The 22,811-nt window shown below is 34.9% G+C and overlaps 1 protein-coding gene across 4 annotated transcripts in view; it reads left to right on the top strand.

The window, feature by feature from the left end:
* THEMIS (thymocyte selection associated) overlaps positions 1–22,811 on the top strand; it is a 226,283-nt gene that overhangs the window by 72,001 nt on the left and 131,471 nt on the right. For 3 of the 4 annotated variants that reach the window (XM_077999395.1, XM_015137482.3, XM_077999394.1), the window contains exon 4: positions 16,142–16,600. The exons of the other annotated variant lie outside the window; for it this stretch is intronic. In XM_077999395.1, coding sequence (XP_077855521.1) covers positions 16,142–16,600 — 459 coding nt within the window. The remainder of the gene's footprint in view (positions 1–16,141; positions 16,601–22,811) is intronic. 4 annotated transcript variants of the gene reach the window in all.

Below are 22,811 nucleotides of genomic sequence, written 5' to 3'. Positions count from 1 at the left end.
CTTAGTGGACAACTGATGTCTGAACAGAGATTAACTTACACAATTGAAACAATGTTTTCAGTATGTGTTGAAGGACTCTGTTGTTCATTTGGGACCATTCTGTCAGCATTCAGTCAGGCAATTGAAAATTCTAGCTTAGCCTTGAATTTGGGCTCAGGAAGAGCTGCAGTCAGCCAGAATTGATAGGTAAGGGCTTGCGTGGGTCTTTCTTGAGTATGCAAACAGTCCTGGGCATGTGTTTAAAATTACTGATGTGACTTCTTAGGAGTATGTTGGAAATTTTCAATGTCCTTATGGGCATCTCATTTCCTAGATATTCTTTTTAAGCTTTTGGGTTAGCCTATTATTTTTTTCCCCACCAGTGCAGGTAGCCACAAAAGTTAAACAATTTTCTTTTATTATTTTTGGCAACTGCTCTGAGGAAAAGCCTTTCCCCAATAATGAGTTCAAACTGAGATCAAAGAGACAACAATGCAAGTATGATCTTCCAGAGAGCCACCAGATATGTCGAATAATAACAATTCTCTGGGATTGAGCTTTGAAGATACTTCAGCCTCTTACTGTTTTCTCCTGTCACTGTCAGGATGATGATTTTTTCATGATTATAGGTTGTTAGTTTTCAAGGTTACTGTGGCCCTGAGTGTGGGGGAGGAGAGAATGAGAATACAAGTTAAAGTGCCACAAACTTTGCTGTTCTTACCAAGATTCAGCCATTTTTCTTCAATAAATGTTTCCCAGATTGCTCCAATTCTCGGGTTAGTTTTTAGAGTTTTGAAAAAGATTGACCTGCTCTTCTGTATTAAAGTACATAAACTCATGTATCCTCAATTTTATGATAATTTAAAAGTATTGAAGATGAAAATACTTTGGCAAGAGTGCACAGAATTACTTCTTTGTAAAAAAAGAAAATCTACTGAGGAAAGATACCCAGCCTTTGACCAATAAACATAGCTTTGTAGATGCAGTTTCAGCAAATGAAAGCTCAAGAAAAAGTCAAGAAGGTAAAGGTTTTCAGAGTTTGACAAGCACACTTTCAGGGGACAAACTGGAGCCTTTTTTTTTTTTTTTTTAAACTAAAATGCGAATGGGGAACTACACTCCAAATATATACACCACTGGTTGCATACTATATTAATATTTTATTTCCATATGTCTCTTTTGTCACCTCAAAAATGTTCAAATATTTTAAAAGAAATAATAAGCAATCATTTCAGTAATGAACGAAACAAAACATACTGCTTTAGAAGCACAACTTGTTCTTTTAGAAAACAGCCCTTCTAGCTGTTCATTTTATGAGCTAGAAAACATGCCAATCTGGCCAAACACAACAAAAATATATCCTATTCGGTAGTTAATTGCATTACCTGCATAGATTGGTAAATCATGTCATGTGTGGTTTACAGTGAAGTTCCAAATTTCTGGATTACCTCCTGGAAAGACTTGTCCCCCTTTCAGAGTGTTATGAAGCATGAATAATACATGTATTCTCTTAGTCATGAGAAATAGCCTGAGAGTGTTTCAATACTATTTTTATGATGAACACGGATTTTTTTTTTCCCCCAAAGAGCAAGTTCACTTTGTCTCTAAATGATTTGGTCAAGGAAGACTGTAGTTGCATCTATAAAACCACCCTTAAAATTACAAGGCCAGATAAAGACATTTTTCTGTTTTAATATTTAGACCACACTCTATGAATTTTGTTGCTGTGTAGGAATTTTGTTTCAGGAGGTAGCAGACATGAAGAAATACTTGAGATGGAACATCCTCTACTACCCTTTATCCTATCCTGTCCATAACACACACTCAAATGAAGATATAAATGATGTGCCAGACATTGTTCTTAATACTTTTACATATAAAACTTTTCTAAACACTTTTATATATATATAAATACTAATTGAATTCAGACTTTACAGATGAGAAAACAGAATCACCAAGTAATTTGCCCAAAATCACATAGCAAGTGGTTATGCTGAGTCTGCCCTAGCACTGTCTAATAAAAATATAATATGAACCTCATATGTGATTTTAAATGTTCAATATCCACATTTACTACTTATATATATGTTCATAATAAGTTGTGTCTAAATTCAGAAACTTAAAACAATGAACGTTTATTATCTCACATAATTTATGAGGGTGAGGAATCGGGAGTGCTTTAGATGCTATAGTTCTGCCTCAGGGGCTTTCATGAAGTTGTAGTGAAGCTGTAGGCAGGAAATGGAGTCTCTGAAAACTTGACTGTGATTTGGAGATCCATTTCCAAGTTCATTCACATGACTGTTCTGGGAGGCTTCAGTTTTTACCACATGGTCCTCTCCATACGGTTCTCACTGACTTAGTGTTCTAAGAGTAAGAGCAAGCCCAAGACTGAAACCAGTCTTCTATGGCCTAATCTCACAAGTGACATACCATCACTTCTACTATACTCTTTTGATCAGACAGTTCAATGCTAGTACAGCCTGGGAGGGGACTGAACAAGGGTGTGACTACCAGGAGGGAGAAATAACTGGGTACCATCTTGGAGGCTACCTAGCACAGATATCTTTAAAAGTTAAAAAAGAAAGGTGACATTAAATTTAATATGTTTTATTTAAAAATGTGTATCTAGGATATTATAGTTTCAACAACTTATTCATATAAAATTATTGAGATATTTTATATTCTTTTCATGCTAACCCTTTAAAATCTAATATATATTTTCCACTTATAGTACATCTCAATTTAGACTGTCCTAATTCAAGTAGCCACATTTCAAATGCTCAGCACAATGGCTACGTTAACGGTACTCTATTGGAAATAACAGATCTGAACAGTATGTATAGGTCCAGGTTTGTGTTCTGAAGCACTTCTTGCTTAATCATAGAAAAAAAAAAGGTGATATTTTTGTCAATCAACATCAATGCCATAATAAGGAATTTTTCTACTGTATATAGTAGCATTGTAATGTTAAAAAGATTTGAACTAATATCACTCCTAGAACAAGAGGAAACAGAAATTTTTATATGAATGTTAGAAAATTTACTAAATTCACTAAGTATAAAATTTCTTTCATATGTTTCATGGATTTAAACCATGTATTTAAAACAAGCTTTGGGCCGTGCTTCCTACTTAAATTAATTTCTACCAGATACAAGGATTTTATCTATCAAGTTGTCAAGAAACTCTTAAGCAGCCAGGCAGCTACTAGACTAATACCACTCTTCCACGAATTGCACCACTAAGGAGACAGTGAGCCAGAGGTGCACAGCAGGCAGCATAAGCTTCATGTCTCAGAGGTTGACTTTGACCCCCAAGACCCCCAAGGTGACACAGGGGATTGCTGAACATGTAATTGGGGAACCCTGAACTTACAAGCCCCAAACATAAAAGGGGTTGCTGGCAAACTACCAACCTTTGCCCTCCATGAAAAATTATATTTATTACCCTGGAATGTAAAATAATTCCTTTGAGGCGAGGAGAAAGACTTTACTATCCTAGAATGTCTCTGGGGAGGGAGACAGTCTCTTTCATTTTTATACTAGTTGAAAAGAAGCCTGCTCCTCTAGCTCCCAAGGCGTATAGAAATGCCACGGAGAATTCTCTTCCAACATGACTATATCCCTTAAGCCGTAAGACTTAAAAAAAATCACCTTTATTATACATGTGAAAAATTCAGAAAAGTATTCAAATAACTTATGACAGAAATTGAATTAATAGAATTGTTTCTGTAAGAAATTAATTAAGGATAAATGGCTAAAATTTATAAAGTCTGTTCCTTATGCCCAGGTAATATATAATATATTAACATTGTTAATTGTAACACATTAACAATGACCATTGTTTCATTTGGAGAATTATATACTGCATTAACAGAAAATATGTATTACATTCAATCTTCATTCATTGTATTTTCATCTACTATTGAAATGATCAATCTTTCATCCTTAACTATTTTATGACTGTAGCTGATTTTTTTATTTGACTAAAACACAAGTTTCAAAGGACCTGATAGGAAAATTATTATGCAAAAAAATATACATTTGCTAGCTTTAAATAACCTTTCAATCTTCTGGTTTTTAGGGACTTTTGTTAAAAGAAGCAGGGAATGTAAGTCAGAAGTTGCTACTGTTTTTCCATCTGGATGTTATGATAAAACATGACTCAGAGCAGCTCTAAATAAAGCTCCCTGCCTTTTAGATAATTCACTATCCAAGGAATCAGGGGCTGTTTTTCCAAATTTTCTGGGTCAAGTTCCCTTAAGGTACCTATTTCCCACTGTGCTCACTTAAGCAAAGTAAACTCAGCTGTGTCTACCTTACAACATCTTTTCCTTGACAAAAAGGGGTATTTTGTATAAACTATGCAAGAAAATGAATTAATCAGTGTGCAAAAGAAATTCAGGTTTTTAAAGTAATTTTAAGATCTGTTTCTTGGCCTAATATTTTTTATCTTGCTTTTTAGTACATGATCAGATTATTTCTCTGCATCCTTGGTCTTTGGATAACTACCATATATATTAGCCAAAAGACAAACAGATTTTGCAGTTCTAGGTTAAAATTATTGTGTTACTCACCTATGTGCATTTTAATATCAGATCAGAAATCTGTCAGAAAGATCATTTTAAAGGAGACTGTTCCACAGCTGGTGCTGTTCTATAAGTTTTCCTTGTATTAATGTTTTATATCCATCTTCTAAAATCTATCTCATCTCTCCTGGTCCTTACCATCCCTCTTTCTTACAGGCACAATTCTAAAAGCTTTTTATGATGTTACCGTAACAGTACCAGCAGGGAAGGACTCTCATGAGAGGAACCAGATTGCCCTTAAACAATTGGATCTTCTGTTTCTTGCATCTTAACTGAACATTGGTAGAGCACGTTTCTATAACTATACACAGTCATATTTTGGGTATTTAGAGTTTCTGCCATTGGAATGTAAGCAGAGTTTCCCTATACTTCCTGACCCCCAACACACCATGCATGGCAGCCTCCCCCACCACCAACACGCAACACTAGAGTGGTACACTTGTTGCAAGTGTGAACCTTCATTGACACATCAAAGTTTTATATTTGGGTTCACTTTTGGTGGTGTACATTCGATGGGTTTTGATAAACGTAGAATGACATGTATCTACTTTGATAGAACCCACCCTAAAAATCCTTTGTGCTTTGCCTACTCATTCCCCTCTCTTCTCGAACCCCTGGTAACTACTGATGCTTTTCCTGTCTCCATATTTTGCCTTTTTCAGAGCATCATATAGTTGGAATCATATAGTATGTAGCCTTTAAAGATTGACTTCTTTCACTTACTAATGTGTATTTAAGGTTCTTACATGGCTTTTCATGATGTATTAAGTCATTTCTTTTTAGCGTCAAGTAATATTTCATTGTCTGGATATGCCACAGTTTATCCATTCACCTACTGAAGGACATCGTGATTACTTCCAAGCTCTGGCAATTATGAATAAGGCTGCTATAAACATTCATGTGCAGGATTTTGTGTGAAGATAAAGAACCCAAGTTCTAAAGCTATAAGATGTATTTGTTTTTCTGTTTTACGAGTAACACGTGCATCTTGTAGACAATTAGAAAATGGGAGAAAATGCAGGGAAGTACATAAAACTCACTATAATATCATCACCAGAGTCATCCAGCATTAATGTTAGATACATTTATTTCTGTTGTTTTCCAGTGCATTGTACACGTGCATACATATAGACACATGTTTTAATATAATGGGGAAAAGAATCTTATTCTGAGGACTTGCCTGTGTCATTAAATATTCTTCAAAGCATAATTTTTATTTTCTAGATAGTAGTCCCTCATATGCATATTCTGTAATTTATTCAATCCATCCTGAACATGGCTGTTTATACAATTTGTACTGTGATGAACAGCCTTTTAAACTAAAATTTTGTCTGCATTTCTGACTATTACAATAATCTTATATACATAGAAGGAAAAATGCTTTTAAAGATCTGATACATATTGTCCATCACATTTCATAAAGGCTCTGCTAATTTGCATTCCAACCAGGAACTTTTGAGAGGGCCAATCTAACTGCTTTTTTGAGTGTGTGACTTAATTGTTTGTGTTTCTCATCTCATTTTTTTGAGTTAATAGCATTATAACAATTTCCACATAACAACATTCACCTGTTTAAAATATACAATTCAATGGCCTTTAGTATCCCTGTCTCCATTTTTTTGGAAACATGAAATTTTAAATCTTCAGCATCCTTGAAAATGACAGGGCCTGACAGACCTAGCAGAGGGTCACACTGTCAACGATGCCCTGTAGTCAGGTAGGGGAACCAAGATGTGCAGTGCTTAGGTGAGTGATGAAAGGGAAGAGTTGTTCTTATAAAGGTGTTTGTTTTGACCTATGTAACTTCTTTCTAGAATTGTAAGTAAATATGGCCAGAAATGAATGAATTTAAAAACTTTTAGAAATGAGTTGTTAATTGGTTGGGCATAGTGGCTCATGCCTGTAATCCCAGCTCTTTGAAAGGCTTAGGTGGGAGGATGGCATGAACCCAGGAGTTTGAGGCTGCAGTGATCTATGACTCCACCACTACACTCCAGCCTGGGTGAAAGCAAGACTCTCCCTCAAACAAATTGAAAATTTAAAAGAAGAGGTGATAATAATTATTTGCAAATAGTAACATTACCCAGGAAAACAGAGTATCAAATGAGACAAAATATTGAAACTTGGTAAGATGACATGATGAACAAATACGTAAAACAACTGTAGGTACGTAAAGGAATATATTCTTCCTTATAAGAATACATATAGTTATAATTTTCCATTTATAAGCACTTAGAATATATAGGGGTAACATATTTTATAACTTTAAGTCATTTATTTATTTAAAAAGTATTATGCAAGTTTATTTATTAAAAATAAACAGACTTATGTGCTTGAATCAGAAAACTGAATATTATAAATATATCAATTGCATGTGAATTAATTTATATTCAACATATTGCAGAATAAACTTTCCATATTATAATCATCATTATTATTATGTTGCCTCTTGAGAGAGTAATTGTAAAAATCACTTGGGAGAATAAACAAGTGAAGATATTCAAGCAAATATTTTAAAAATAAGATAATGAGGGAGTACTTGTCCTGCCAACATTAATGCCTGATACAAAGTTAAAATAAATGGTACTATATATTGGTTAAGAAAATCAAAAACCGCATTAATAAATTACTTTAACAACAGTTGTACTAGTAGTTATAGAAGTGTCATAGCAATGTTTTTAATTTGACTCCAGTGCCATGCACTTAAGCATTTGTTTATAGCCCAGAAACAGACTTTAATGTAGAGTATTATTTTCTGTTTGATAAAGTTTTTACCACACAGTTGGGTTTAAAGGAAGAATTATTTAGTACATTGTTCTGGTACAGTTAATAATGTAACAAACAGTAGATCAAATTGGATCATCAACATTATACCAGATAGCAAAAGAAATTTGAAATAGATAAAAACATTAAATTTTGAGGAAAACTATCTTATGTCTATATTTGAAACAACTTTCAAGTTGCAAATATAAAACCATAAAGTAACAATATATTTGAATACATAAAATGAAATTTTCTGTCGTAAAGGAAGAAATGTTTAATAGCGAAGGAAAATAACTCAATTTTTAAGACTAAATGTCACTAAAATGAAAAACAAAAATCAATAAAAATTCTGGTAGAACACTAATAGGAAAATGGACAAAGCTTAGAAGAAATTCAAATGGTTTATAATTATGTAGAAATCAGTTTGTACTAACACAATAACAACTTTTCCACCTATATAGCTAGCTAAGCTTTTGCAATAATGAAGTTGGGAAAAATATTATCAAAGGATCACTCTTAAACGTAACTGAGGAGTGTATCCTTCCTGAAAATAAATTTGATAATAGATTGAGTAGCTTCTTTGAAAATGCATGTAATATATTTTGAATTCCATCTACATCTTAAGCATGTACAGAAATAATGATTAATGACACAGGTACACTTAGTCTTGGTTCTGCCATCCTGGAACCAGTACTCTGCTGGTAAAAGAGCCTTTATAATGTCTAAAGCTTTAACTCAGTGCTTCAACTTGTCAGAATTAACTCCAAAGAAATAATCATTTTAGAATTATTTGTAATAGTAAAACAATAGAATCAACTTATATGCCCAACAGTGAGGAATCGGGTAAATTATGATACATTCCTTACAACATATTCATCTATTAACAACTATATTTGTGAAAAATATTCTAAAGCATGGGGTTTATTTGGGGTTCAGTATTAAATGAGACAAGTAAGATTCAAATGAAGTGTCTATAGTAAAGTTTTTGACATTGTTTAAAACATTTTTATCTCTCTCTCTATATATATATCAAGTTAAAAAGGTCAGAATTTTAAAAGCAGCTGTTTCAGTCCAGTGAGAATGAGTGATTTTAATTTTATTTTAAATTTGTTAAATTTTTTTCAGAATATATGTAAATATATGCACACATATATACACATACTACACACACATACACACAGAGAAACACAAACACACAAATAAAAATTTAGGCTGGGTTCCTTGGTGTCTTTCAGGGCTTTGATTTAACAATTTTCTCATTTATAAAGTAGGGAAAACATTAATAATATTTACCTCACAAAATTCTTCAGAGGATCAAATAAATTAAATGAGGAGATTAGCTTACTACAGACCATGACACATAACACAATAACAGTGTTAACATTGTTTTTCTCATTATTATAATATTTTAAAAATTTGGAGGAGCTCCTCTTTTCATGAGCCTCAGCATGGGTAGGCCTTGAATTTTCTCATTTCAGCTCTATTCTCCTTATTAGGAAGTAACTTCCTTCTGGCATTTTGCAGTAGTTGGTCTATTATTCTTAGTTTTTGATGATGTGGTAAGTTTTCATCATTTTCTATCATTTTTGGTGTCTTTTTGTGTATACTTTATATTGGAAGGTCAGGGACGGCCGTGTCCAGGGCTGCTAGACAGCCAGCATTTAAACCCCTCTTAATCAAACACAAACTTTGGAAAACCCCCATTTGTTTATCTTCAGTGTCTAAAGTGATCAACAATAGCAGCTCCAAACGCTGTGATTTTTCCTGGAAGCGACTGCCTGGGCCGATCTCTGAATAGTTTTGGGGCAGTTCCATAGGAGTTACCCGCACGAGATCCCCCAGTGCTCTGAAGAAATTCATCTCAGAGCTATTCAGGAGTTCCTGCGGACCAGGTACCAGGTCAAAGCTTCCAGAGAGGACTGTCAGGGGCCAGTGAGCTCCTTTCCAAGTCAAATCCACTGGGATAGTGGTGGGTTAGCCAGTTCAGGAGCCCACCGCCGATTTTAGGCGGGATTTTCAAATTCGTGCTATTGAAATTAGTTTTTATTGCCTAGTAATATGGAACCAAAATAATGTGCTTAGAGAGAAAATGTTCCTTCTTATTATGCTGGTGAATTTAGAATAGCAAAAATTCAGTTTTCTTTATTGTGCAAATCAAAATCTATTTAAATCCTAAGCCCTGATGTTCATTTAATACTTATGGTTACATCGGGAAATTATACCTTTTCCTAATTTGAATTTAATGTAAACTGATTTTTAATTGTTTTGTATAACCATGGGTAACAGATTTTTTGAACACTGCATGGTAAAAATCAGCAAATATGTCAGACAAAGCACAATGTTACAAGGAAACACCACAGCATATGTTGACAGTTATAGAAGAATTGCTGCTGTTTTCACCCTTCACACCAGAATAATTTTTTCAATATTTACCTCCCATGTGTAGAGAGAGAAACATATGGGGCTTTACATAATCATGAGCATAAACAGGTGGCTACTTAGGTACATTTAATTTGCAGGCAACATCAATACTGAACAACACAATCAGCTCCACATGGCTCCCAAACTCTTTCTACTAACATTCCATTAACAAAATTAAGATCATTAAAATAGAGGGAGGGTATAGTACTCCCTTAGTTGGCTTCAGCTACCTTTCAGAGTCATGGATAAAACACATTTTCAAAAATGCCTTGGCATTTTGCTGTTTCCTTTGTTCAAGGGAACTTCAGTAACTGTGTATAATGTATACTTTGTGAATAACAACAAGCAGCATAATATTTGCATTTAAAATGTGCTTACATCTTTTATTCTCCCTATAATCTGCTCATTATGGGCATAAAATTATGATGGTTAAATCCTAAGTTATTTATCAAAGCATGGGGTCAGACAAGCTCCTCAAAGCGACCTGGAAATATTTCTCCAAAGGCAGTCCACCTAAAGTGGTCACCTGAAGCTCATTTCCATATTCAAACATGCTGGTGAAATCTGTGAAAATTATCATTGCTGGAAATTTTTGCTCAATCTGTGCCAGATGCTGAGCTGTAGATTCCATATATTTTGTTATCTCGATTTTGATCCAGACTAGAATATCTCATTTGTCCTCGTTGGCGTTCAACTTCCATAGGTACTAATTTTTCTGACCTTATAACCATCCTACAATGGCTTAGAATCCAAGAGTAAAGGCAAATGAGGAGATTTAATAAACACTGTGTTTTTAATCATTTGGTGCTTACTAGGTGTTAAGTACTATCTAATCATGTTACCTGTATTAGCTTATTTAATCACCACAATGACCTTATGTGGTAAGTGATAGAATTTTTCTCATTTTATGAAAAAGGAAATTGTAGCCATGAGACTTTGAATTCTAAAATTTACACATGAAGGAAGGGACTGAGGCCAGAATTAAAACCCAGGCTAATAGGAATTGGAAAGCCATAATCTTAACCACCCCACTCTAGTTATGTTCCTTTATCCTGAAAGTTCTACACTGCCCAAAAGCACCTAGGGCCAGGAATCCTGAAAATTCGACTACCTAAAATCACCTAGGGCTAGAAACAGCAAATATGTGGTATTCTGAAAATCTTCTTAACAATGCTTTGTGAGAGGTTTGGGGGTGCCTAAAGTCTGTGGAGTTTCTTTCTAGCCCTCATACCTCTATGTGTCTTCTCAAAACCCGAGGAGCAGTGCTCTGCAGAACTAATGAGCATCCAGGGAGCTGTGTTGCCAGCAAGGTTATGAAAATAACAATTTCTCACATTCTCTCTCCTCATCCTAGGTCTATTACTCTCTCTGCCTGGGAGAGAGGAAGTTTTAACATGAACAAGTGTGTGCATGATGTGTGGCACATTTATTAATAAGCTATGATTATAATAAAGCTTTAGGCCTAGATATCAGATTATATCATTTGATCTTAAGAGCTAACATTATTAATGTGTTATTTGTTAAGCATCCCAAATGTGTTAGGTTTTGCAGTCATTCCTTTCAAGGAGTTTAAATGTTACTAGGAAAATTTGTTTGTTTTCCCCATGCAATGGTTGAACCAAAGAGGTAAAAATGAATTGAAAGATTTTACGATATATTCTTTTACCTCTGCAGGTAAAATAAATCTGAAAACCTATTAATAGCTATTGCAGATAGTTTCAATTCAATTATTATCATTATTACTATTCTTATTTTGAGATGGAGTCTCACTCTGTTGCCCAGGCTGGAGTGCAGTGACATGATCTCAGCTCACAGCAACCTTTGTCTCCTAGGTTCAAGCAATTCCCCTGCCTCAGCCTCCCTAGCAGCTGGGACTACAGGCATGCACCACAACACCCAGCTATTTTTTTTTGGGGGGGTATTTTTAGTGGAGACGGGGTTTCACCATGTTGGCCACGCTGGCCTTGAACTCTTGACCTGAAATTATTTGCCCCCCTTGGTCTCCCAAAGTGCTGGGATTACAGGTGAGACCCACCACACCTGGCCCCAAATCAGTTATTAATGTAAAGACATGTGAACATAAGCATTCTATAGTTTCACTTAGTTTCCCTCAACATTTTAAGAAACTTCATCACCATGTTTGACATATGTTCTGCCCTCCCAAATACTCAGTTAAGTTACTGTGTATCATTTCTTTATCACAAACTTTGACTTCCCCCACACTGCTTATTTCTGTTCTTGAAGACTCTTCTATGAAAACGGTTGGAGTCACTCATTAGCTGATGATGTTCAATGATCTATAATTGACACCAAAATCTGGAGACTCTTCTCAGTTCAGACATTGTTATTTTATATTCCAATACTTTGAGGGTTTTGAACGTTTTGCTTTGATGGATTTGTGGAATATACCGACCTGAACATCCTTGTTATTATATATTTGTCATATATAATTCTCATTTCACATGTTTCTGTGGCTTTTCTATCATTGTGTTACATTCCCAAGACAATTTTTAGGTTGGTATATTCTACAAATGTATCTTTTTCAAGATTATCCCAAATCCAGTGTTTCCATTAGAAGTTCTAGCTCAAGTATCTCTATTCATCTTTAGATTGAAATGGTGTGCATGAAATAACCCATCAAAGCCTTCACAGTAGGACGAGGAGATCATTATTGTTCTTCTCACACTGTGGCATCTGGGGAAGGCTGATCCATGTAAAGAGAGGGCTGGCTGGTAAGACCTATAAACATGTTCTTCTCATGAGCAATGTCCTTGTAAGTCATACATACAACAGGGAGGCAAGCCTGGCTTGTGGCAGGATGCAAAACTTGGATGTCAAAGTTCAGATTGAGATTCCAGAGCTATGACTACCAGTTGTAAAAATTGCAACTATTTTCATATCCCCCTATAGTAATAATATTTCTTTCATTGTCCTCAAAAGATTATTGTAAGGATAAATGATGCATATGAAAAAGTTTTCAAACTTGTAAATTTCTAAACAAATTTCAATTGTTGTAATTACTGTTAATAACACCTGCAAATCATTAAGAATGGGTTAAAAAGATTCAAGGAAAAGACTTGAAAGACTACCTTCATTTATTAATTAATTTTTAACCGCTCAATCTATTGCATTTCCCATGATTTTTTTAGTTAAGTGACATGTTTTTTAAGAGCAATGTCTCCTAATTCAAAAATAACAAGAAAATTCCTTTTAAGAACTAACAGGCCAGGTGCAGTGGCTCACACCTGTAATCCCAGCACTTTGGGAGGCTGAGGTGGGCAGATTACCTGAGGTCAGGAGTTCAAGACCAGCCTGGCCAACATGGCTAAACCCTGTCTCTATTAAAAATACAAAAATTAACTGGGTATGGTGGTGCACACCTGTAATCCCAACTACTCGGGAGGCTGAGGCAGAAGAATCGCTTGAACCCGGGAGGTGGAGGTTGCAGTGAGCTGAGATCGTGCCATTGTACTCTAGCCTGGGAGACAGAGCAAGACTCCATCTCAACAACAACAAAAAAAAAAAAAAAAAAGAGAGAGATTTGACAATCCAAGGTGGAAATAGACATCTATTTTCATCTGTTAACTTGTTTTATAAAGGTTGCATGTTGGCTTATTTTAATAACTTGATTACTTAACTCTTAGAATGTGTCTTGTCTTTATTTGGAAGAATAACAAAGCATATTTTTCCCAGTATAAAACTATTGTACACTTTGAGAAAAAAAATGAAAAAAAATGGGTCACATTTAGATCTAATAAGTCCCAATGGTGCTTTTTATTTAACTTTTTATTTAACTTTCTTCATTGTGAAACTGAAGTTCCAATATGGCATCATATTAAGACAACAACAACAACATGCCCTAGTTTTATGGCTTTCAATGGCTGTTATTAAAAAGAATTACTTGGATTGGCTGCAATAGTATATGAAGAGATAAGTTAATCAAATATTTTTCCTATATTGTGCCACTTTAATATGCTAAACTGTGTACTTCATCATCTTTTAAGGAAAAGCACACAGATTCACAGACACATTTTTCTTGCAATAGAAACATCCAGCAAGACAGCTCTGAATAGCGTGATTAACTGAAATAATGGTGGCCCTTAGGGTTTTAGTCTTTTCCTACTTCATAATATTTTAGGTGTGTTATTACCTTAGGTGAGCTCTATTCCCCAAGAAAGATGACGCCAAATTAATTCTCTGTGACTTATGTCATCGATACAGCTAGGATAAAAATAAAACTATGTGTCTCTATCCTTTATGAGATTTTAGGTAAGTATTTTTTTAAAAACTTATTTCACAATAACTGCTGAATTTTCTATACCCTGATAATGATTGTGGACTCTTAGAAATAAATCTTCACACACAGACAAATGAGATTAAACACACTCAGGCACAGACACACACACAAATTCATTTACTGTGGTGAATTCAAGAACACTATTTTATTGAATTCTCCCTGATACAAGATGTAATAAAATGAGAAATTCCTTCAAAGTAAATGTGTCTTTCCCTTACTTCAGTCAAGCGTACCATGCAGTGAATGAACACTGTTCCATTTCTAAGTTTTTAGGATAGGTTGCATTTGCTACCTTGCTCATTCCTGCCAAGATTCCATCAGTCACAGTTTTTCAGGAAGTTTATGTCTAAAAATCACCAAAATTCCTTTTGTTTGTATGAGTAAAAACGACTTCAAAAATAACGGATTAAAATAATCTTTGAACAGTAACCAAAAATATACAAAAATGATACTATAATCTGGCTAAAAATGATTTGATATATAGATGAATTTCATTGGAATACACTTGTTGATGAAATAATAAAAGATTTTTTGAAGCTATATAATTTTACTAAGTTTTTAAAAATATACTATCTTAGAGCATGCTAGTATACAATATTCTTAATTACTTTTGGTTAAGAAGGCAATTAGCTAATTTCTGCTTTGTTCTCATTTTCTCTGGAATTTATTAAAATCTATTCAATAAATGCATTTCTGAAAGTGATACAAAGCAGATGTGCCCATAAAATAAAAATAAAATAAATCAAATGGAACCACTTAGACATACATTATACAAAAAGCTGTATCTTAAGCAGTAAAATTTTATTGTAGTAGTTGGTTATCCTGATAGAGATAACATTTTAAATATTGAAATTGGTGAAATAGATATCAATGAAATAGTGAAAATAGTGCTATTTTCTAATGGAAAAATTAGAGAAGTAATGAGAGAAAATGAGAAGAACAATTGAAATATAGTCAAGAGCAGTCAGTCCAGAACAACTACAGAGCCTCGTGTTTTCAAGGAGGGTTCTGTGATGTAGTATGTTGTGATTTATTAATGTGTGTTTTCTACAAGGGTTTTATAATCAAAGAAATTTGGGAAATTCTGCATCTCATATTCTTCTCTTGAGAGTCACAGTGTATTTAAAGTTTCTAATAAGTCTTACATTATTCGGACCTGTGCAGATACTTTTCATTGTGGTAAAATACACATAACATGAACTTTACCATTTTAAAGTGTACAGTTTAGTGGCTTTAAGCACATTTGGAATATTGTGCAATCATCACTGCTATCTATCTAGTCCAAGCTATATAGCTTTATTTTATTTTATTTTATTTTATTTTATTTTATTTTATTTTTTGAGAGACAGAGTCTCACTCTGTTGCCTAGGCTGGAGTGCAGTGGAGTGATCGTGGCTCCCTACAACCTCTACCTCCCGAGCTCAACCAATCCTCTCACCTCAGCCTCCCAAGTAACTGGGACTAAAGGTGCATGCCACTATGCCCAGCTAATTTTTGTATTTTTTGTAGAGATGGGGATTTGCCATGTTGCCGAGGTTGGTCTCAAACTCCTGGCCTCAAGCGATCCTCTCACTTCACCCTCCCAAAGTGCTGGGATTACAGGCCCAGATATATAGTTTTTAAATCATTAATATGACTACAAATCCATCCCTTTGGGAATATCTTTTAATTTTAGTGTGTCTAGAGCATATATTCATAAAAAAGCTGACCAAATCCAATCTTCTCATTTTAAAAATAAAAAAATTAAAATATGACTGAGAAGTAAGATGTCTTGCTTGAGATCACAAAGTAGTTGGAACAGAGCCAGTGTCATCCAGATTTCCCATTTCCAAGAATAGGGTCTTTTCTATTTCAAGGTATTTTCCCCTTATCTCCATTTGTATTGTCTGGTCTAATGATCTAGTGATCTAAAAGCAATACTTCATAATTTTACCTAGAAGAACTCTGGATAAAAACAAGCATCTTTTATCTTTAAAAAGGTATCACTTTAAAAATGTACACAGTATTTGTGTTATAACTCTCTCATTGCGATTTTCTTGTGAGAATTTTCATTGTAAGAAGTCTCTTTTTAATTCACATAATTCTGTTCTTAGGTCTTTTTAAGATCATGGCTGATAAAACTCCGTACCTTACTATGGAAGAAATCACAAGGACCATTCATATTGGACCAAGTAGACTAGGGCATCCTTGCTTCTATCATCAGAAGGATATAAAACTAGAGAACTTCATCATAGAGCAGGGTGAGCAAATCATGCTCAACTCAGTTGAAGAGATTGATGGAGAAATAATGGTGAGCTGTACAGTAGTAAGGAATCATCAAAATCACTCATTTAATTTGCCTTTGTCACAAGAAGGAAAATTCTACGAATGTGAAGATGAACGTATTTATACTTTAAAGGAGATTGTTGAATGGAAGATTCCTAAGAACAGAACAAGAACTGTAAAACTTACAGATTTTTCAAATAAGTGGGACTCAACGAATCTGTTTCCTAAAGACTTTTATGGTACCCTGATTCTCAAGCCTGTTTATGAAATTCAAGGTGTGATGAAATGTGAGTATCCACTGAGAAAGGTGTTCTATGAGCATGAACATTGTGGAGTTTGGGAAAGAAAGGTTTTAAAGGCTGAAAAATGAGAGTCTGTCTTTATTTCAACTATTAAGCCTCTGAGAGTTAGATTCCTCATCGACCAATAAGCAAACCATATATCCATTCCAAGGATCAAATTGAATAATGAATATACAAGTATATTGTAAATTGTACGGTACTATTCACATGTGAGGTGCTATAACTATCAGGAACAGACAGATCAAACTACTAATTTATTTTTGTTACTGCCAGTTAAATATGACTAGAAAAGAGCTACTTTTAAAAGGTAGAACATATTTAGTGAGAATGAGGCTTTCTTGTATGGAGGTGGTCAACAAAAGAGTAAATATGGAAAGTTTCCTTAATGCATCTCTTACTTCTATTTTTCTGACAGTCTTTTTTTTTTTGTTCCATCCATCCATTATTGACTATAAATCTCTACTATCCCAGAGCTTCTCTGTCTTAAGGGAAAATGATATGATAAATTAATTCACATATAGGCATGGTGGGTTTTTTTTTTTTTTTTTTTTTTTTTTTTTGTGACGGAGTCTCGCTTTGTTGCCAGGCTGGAGTGCAGTGATTCTCCTGCCTCAGCCTCCCAAGTAGCTGGGACTACAGGTGCCCGCCACCACGTTCAGCTAATTTTTTTGTATTTTTAGTAGAGATAGGGCTTCACCATGTTAACCAGGATGGTCTCGATCTCTTGACCTTGTGATTGACCCACCTCAGCCTCCCAAAGTGCTGGGATTACAGGTGTGAGCCACCACGCCCGGCCCAGCGTGTTTTAATATGCAATCTTCATAGAATTATTTGCATTTTGAAATAGGAATATCTGGAGAGAGCATTGTTACTTCAAAGGTGTTAATACCTTGAGTTTTCAGGATTATGACACATGAGTAGGATGGATAATAAAGAGTTCTGAACTTGGAGTCCTAGATTCTAATTCTGGGTCAGTAACTTAATAGGTGTTGGTTTTCAGTGCACCATTTAGACTCCCTGTTTATGCAAAGAAAATGGTGATACTCTTTTGCCTACCTTTTAAAGTAGTGTTGAGAGAGAAATTAAGGTTTTATTAAGGTACTATTATACTATACACTTGAGAACAAAAAACAGTATGTAAAAACATTTGTTCAAAATGTCCTCCTTAGGTATCTTTTAAAAAATATATTTTTCTCTGGACTCATTAATACTATTGGCCACATACAATTATTGAAAAATCAATATGAATCTTTTGGCAAGTATTAGAATTGTTCCTAAATTCTGTCACAAACAAATATTTAATCAGAAATTAATCAATTCAAGTTGAACTGAAGGTATAGGCAAGGAATTCCACTTAATGAATGCTAAAAATGAGTATTTTTAGTATTACAAAAAATTGAGGCAACGGCAAATTGTAGACCCCACATTAATGTTCTGTTAGCGATCCCTAAATGTTCAGTTGAGATGAGTAATTGAGATTTCTTTGATTTTTATCAATAACAGTGTTTTCCCATTTTAAAATGTGTTACTTTCTAAAACTATTGGCATCTCCTGCCTATTGCATAGTTACAAATGAGGGTAAACCTACAACCTAAGCAGCACATCGATAAAGTGATTACAACATTTATTAAATTAGGAAGCAAGAAAGCCTACTCTGCAGAAATGGCATTTAAATGAAGGCTCAAAAGATGCATAGGAGGTAATCAGGCAAAGAAGAAGGGGACAAGGTTGGAGAATTCCAACCTTGTCATTAAGTGGACAAGCAGTGGTATGGGGGCAGCAGATGAGAAAGGGATGGGAGCACTAGTGTAGCTGGTGTGAGAAAAAAACGGAGAGGGCAGGTTGAAACAAATATGAACACATGCAATGGGGAGTGGAATCAATCATGGAGGGTCTTGAAGTATATACTAAGAGGCTAAAATGTGTCATAAGGGCAAATCAGTAAAAGGCTTTAAGCAGGGAAAGACAAGAACAGAGGAGAGTAGTGAGGCCAGTTGAGTGCCAGGGTACAGGAAATTTATACAACAGAGACAACAGTGGGAAAGACAGAGAATCATAGTTGGGCTTTATGGGTATTTAAGAAGTACAATGAGCAAAATGTGAAGGTCTGTTGGAAGGAGAAAGACGCCAAACTTCTTCCCAGCTTCTTGTCTTGATGCACTGGATGGAAGTGCAGTCTATTGAATGTCATCATCAGAAGATCAGGGGATATTAACGTATTTGTTTTTTTTTTTTTTTTTTTTTTTTTTTTTTTTTTTTTTGAGACGGAGTCTCGCTCTGTCGCCCAGGCTGGAGTGCAGTGGCCTGATCTCAGCTCACTGCAAGCTCCGCCTCCCGGGTTCACGCCATTCTCCTGCCTCAGCCTCCCGAGTAGCTGGGACTACAGGCGCCCGCCACCTCGCCCGGCTAGTTTTTTGTAGTTTTATTAGAGAGGGGGTTTCACTGTGTTCACCAGGATGGTCTCGATCTCCTGACCTCATGATCCACCCGTCTCGGCCTCCCAAAGTGCTGGGATTACAGGCTTGAGCCACCGCGCCCGGCCTAACGTATTTGTTTAGGTAGGACTTAACTGTGAATTTATGTTAACCAAGACCCAGAAGAAAGCCCTCGGTTGAAATAATACTGTTTACAAATTGTTTTAGTCTAATTCCCATTATTTAACGCTATTTAAACTAAATTCTCATTTTAATTATACTAGATATTTAATTTCATAGGGATTATTTTAAACATTAGTTCTTATTGTATAGCAATTTCAGCACAAAAACTGCATGAGACTGGATTGCATGTGTATTGACTGCAGAATATTTCCTGGAAATAGAGGATGGGTGTCTTATCACAAATACCTAATTTAAAATATTTTTATTGTTGTAGGCATTTTTGCCCTGAATATAAAATATAGACCATGTTTTGAATCCATTGTGGTTTTGTTTTACATGATTCTTTCTTAACTTGAAGATTCAAACTTTCCTTGAGGTCAAGGAATGTTACTAAATTGCTTTCCACAGGCCTTGAGTGTCAGTCCAAACCCTTCTTGGCTAGAATGCTTCCTTTCCAAAGTGACAAGAAAAAGAGTAGATGTGAGCAGGGAATTCGAAGTTTTACAGAAACCTTAGGGGAAAGAGCAAGATGAAAAATAGTGAGAACTACAGGGAGCCAAGAAATACTGATTTGCTGAAAAGAGAACATAACATATGTAGAGATAAGAGAAAATATAAGATATTCAACTCTTATTGCTAGTTTTTTATTATTAATGTGAAATTTTGAGTTTCATAAAAAATAAAAGTGTTTAAATAAAGTATTTGTTTCTGGAAACTTGGCCAAAATCTGTTATAGATTTGAAAGTCCCTAACCCTCATCACACATTTAATGATTTAGAAAAAATTATCCTTCTTCGGAAAATAGATACACATAACAGTGCAAACTTCAAACTACTAGTCTTATATAAGTCACTTCACGATGTGTATTGTGCCTTTCTCAGGAAGATGAAATTCATATTAGCATATTAAAGGGAATACATAATATTTGCAAATGAAAAAATTGAGTGAGCTATTTAAATTTGCCTCTGAAAGAGAGAGGTCTTGACCATTAAAACTTTTAAAATAGTGTCGTGTTTTAACATATAGATTGATAATTATTTCTTCCCTAAGTGAAAATTTCAGAGTTGTATAACTTTCTTTTATGAAAAAACCTCAATACCTGTCAAATTTGGGGGGAATGGTTTTAGCCCAGATATGAAAAAAGTTAATTCATTTTATGAGCAGAGGGCTGAAATCACACAAGTGAAAAGTGGTATCAGAAAGGTTGTGTCTGCATATTGTATAATCAGTGATATGTGAATAGCAGAAAAATAACACTTTGGTCTTTAGAATACTAAGACTTCTTCTTTCTCTCATTTAATTTTTTAAAATAATTTTAATGTTTATCAAAGTCGAAAAAGTCAAACAGTAAAAGGAATTATAACAACGTTATCAGCAAAACTTTGTGCCCTTGACACGAGGGCCAAATTTTCCTCATATTCTGTTCTTCTGAGGTAGTGCCTTTAAATATTTTATCTCTACTTTCTGGCACACTTCTAAATAATAAAGGAATATTGCTCTTTTTCAAGTCATCAACTTTAAGATAGTAACTATTGACTTTCACATATGACAATGAAGACTTAATTCTCTTATATTCTTACTTCCCCTTCCGTATATTTTCAGTACAAGTTATGGCTAAACATTAATATTTTCATTATTGTGACAATTCACTGCTCAACCAAGTGGTGTATAATGAGTATAATTCCATTTCTCCATCACTGTTTTTCTGTGATGATGACCTTATCGTTTTCTTTGCTTGATTTTCTTCAATTTTATCCTAAGTCTTAGAGCATTCTTCAACTCTATAAAAAAAGGCCACTCAGTGTAATTTTCCAAAGAGCCCAAACTGTCAGGAAGGCTACCTTTTCTATTAATTTGTTTTCCTGAATGTATTCCTTTGTAACTCTTCATTCTCATGTTCCAATTGGAATTGCTTATTCTTGAGACCAACTGCACAGGTGCTGTCCTGGGAATTCCATTTAAAATCATCCTGGTGATTGACTGTTGACTTGTGTTTCTGTTGACTAACTGTTTCTGAAATCAAATAACTAACTCCTTCTTGACTTTCTTCCGATTTTGATGGAGACCAACCTTCACTTGCTTCCTGAGAACGGTGCATGGAATATCAAATATTTAGAAAGCCTGAATGTTTGAAAAATATTCTATACACATAAAAGACTGATAGTTTGGCTACTTACAGAATTCCAAGTTGAAAATAAATTCCCCTCAGAATTTTGAGAACTTTACTCCCTTATCTTCCACTATCCCATATCGTCTTGGAGAGATTATATGTGGTATTCTGAAGTTTCACAGTAATGTGACTTCTGGTGGGTCAGTTCTTTCTTTGTGATGACAGTTTTGAATCTGAATATTTAGGTGCTTTATGTCTGGAATAATTTCTCTCATAATGTCCGCTCAATTATATTTTCTCTTCTCTCTGTCTTTAATTTCAAATCTCATACTGAAATTCCCATACCGATCTTCTAGGGCCTTTTTTCTTTTTCTATTTTATATCTTTTTGTCTTTTGTTTATCTTCAGGGAAAATTTTCTTAACTACATTTCCAACTGTTTTAATGAATTTTTAATTTTAGTTATATTTTTAATTTCCAAGAGTTATTTCTTCCATCATTGTACATATTTTACTCTGTTCTTGTTTTTAAAATACAACATTTTGTCTCTCTGAGAATATTTTAGATAATTTTTTTTTTTGGACGGAGTCTCCCTCTGTCGCTCAGGCTGGAGTGCAGTGGCGCGATCTGGGCTCACTGCAAGCTCCGCCTCCCAGGTTCACGCCATTTTCCTGCCTCAGCCTCCCAAGTAGCTGGGACTACAGACGCCCGCCACCCGGTAACTCACGCCTATAATCCCAGCACTTTGGGAGGCCGAGGCAGGCGGATCACGAGGTCGGGAAATCGAGACTATCCTGGCTAACACGGTGAAACCCCATCTCTACTAAAAATATTTTAGATAGCTTTTTTAAGTTTTCAATAGTTCACTGCATTTTATCTCCCTCCTTTTGGGCTTTTTTTTTTTTTTTTTTTTAATTTTAAAGTTTTGGTGTATCATTTCTTGTTAAATGTTTTTATCAAATGCTTTGTGATTTCTTGTCGTATGTTCATATTTACAGGGGTCAGTTGAAACAAAAATGTACAAGTAAGGCACTGTTTCTATATAAGCTCTATGTTTATGAATTTTAGATATTATCATGCCAGCTTTTTCACTGCAGCGGTCCTCAAATTTAGGTTTTGTGAGTCTTTCCTTTTTGAGTTCAGTTTCACCTGAGAAGAATCTTCGTGGTGTCTTCTGGGGATTATGAGACTTGGAGCTAAGTGGGGACGGAGCTAACAATCTCACCACTCCTACTTACAGATTTATAATTAACTACTTCACTTTCAGTCCCACGCTTCCCTCCTGCTCACCTATGTCTGGTTTCTGAGGTTCTGAGATTCTGTATATACTTTTTACTGCAGAGAGAGAGGTGGAAGGAGTGGTCACCTATCTTCCCTAAAGTAGAGTGGAGACCTGGGTTTAACCATTTTTCAGACATCTGAATAATCCCTGTGTTTTTAGGCCCCTGGCTTCACTTTGCTTTCCAGGAGCCTTATGTCTCCAAATTCTG

Source organism: Macaca mulatta, chromosome 4 (genome assembly GCF_049350105.2).
Source record: "Macaca mulatta isolate MMU2019108-1 chromosome 4, T2T-MMU8v2.0, whole genome shotgun sequence".
NCBI lineage: Eukaryota > Metazoa > Chordata > Mammalia > Primates > Cercopithecidae > Macaca > Macaca mulatta.
The sequence above is the reverse complement of the archived record's forward strand: the minus strand, read 5'-3'. Positions and strand labels throughout refer to the sequence as shown.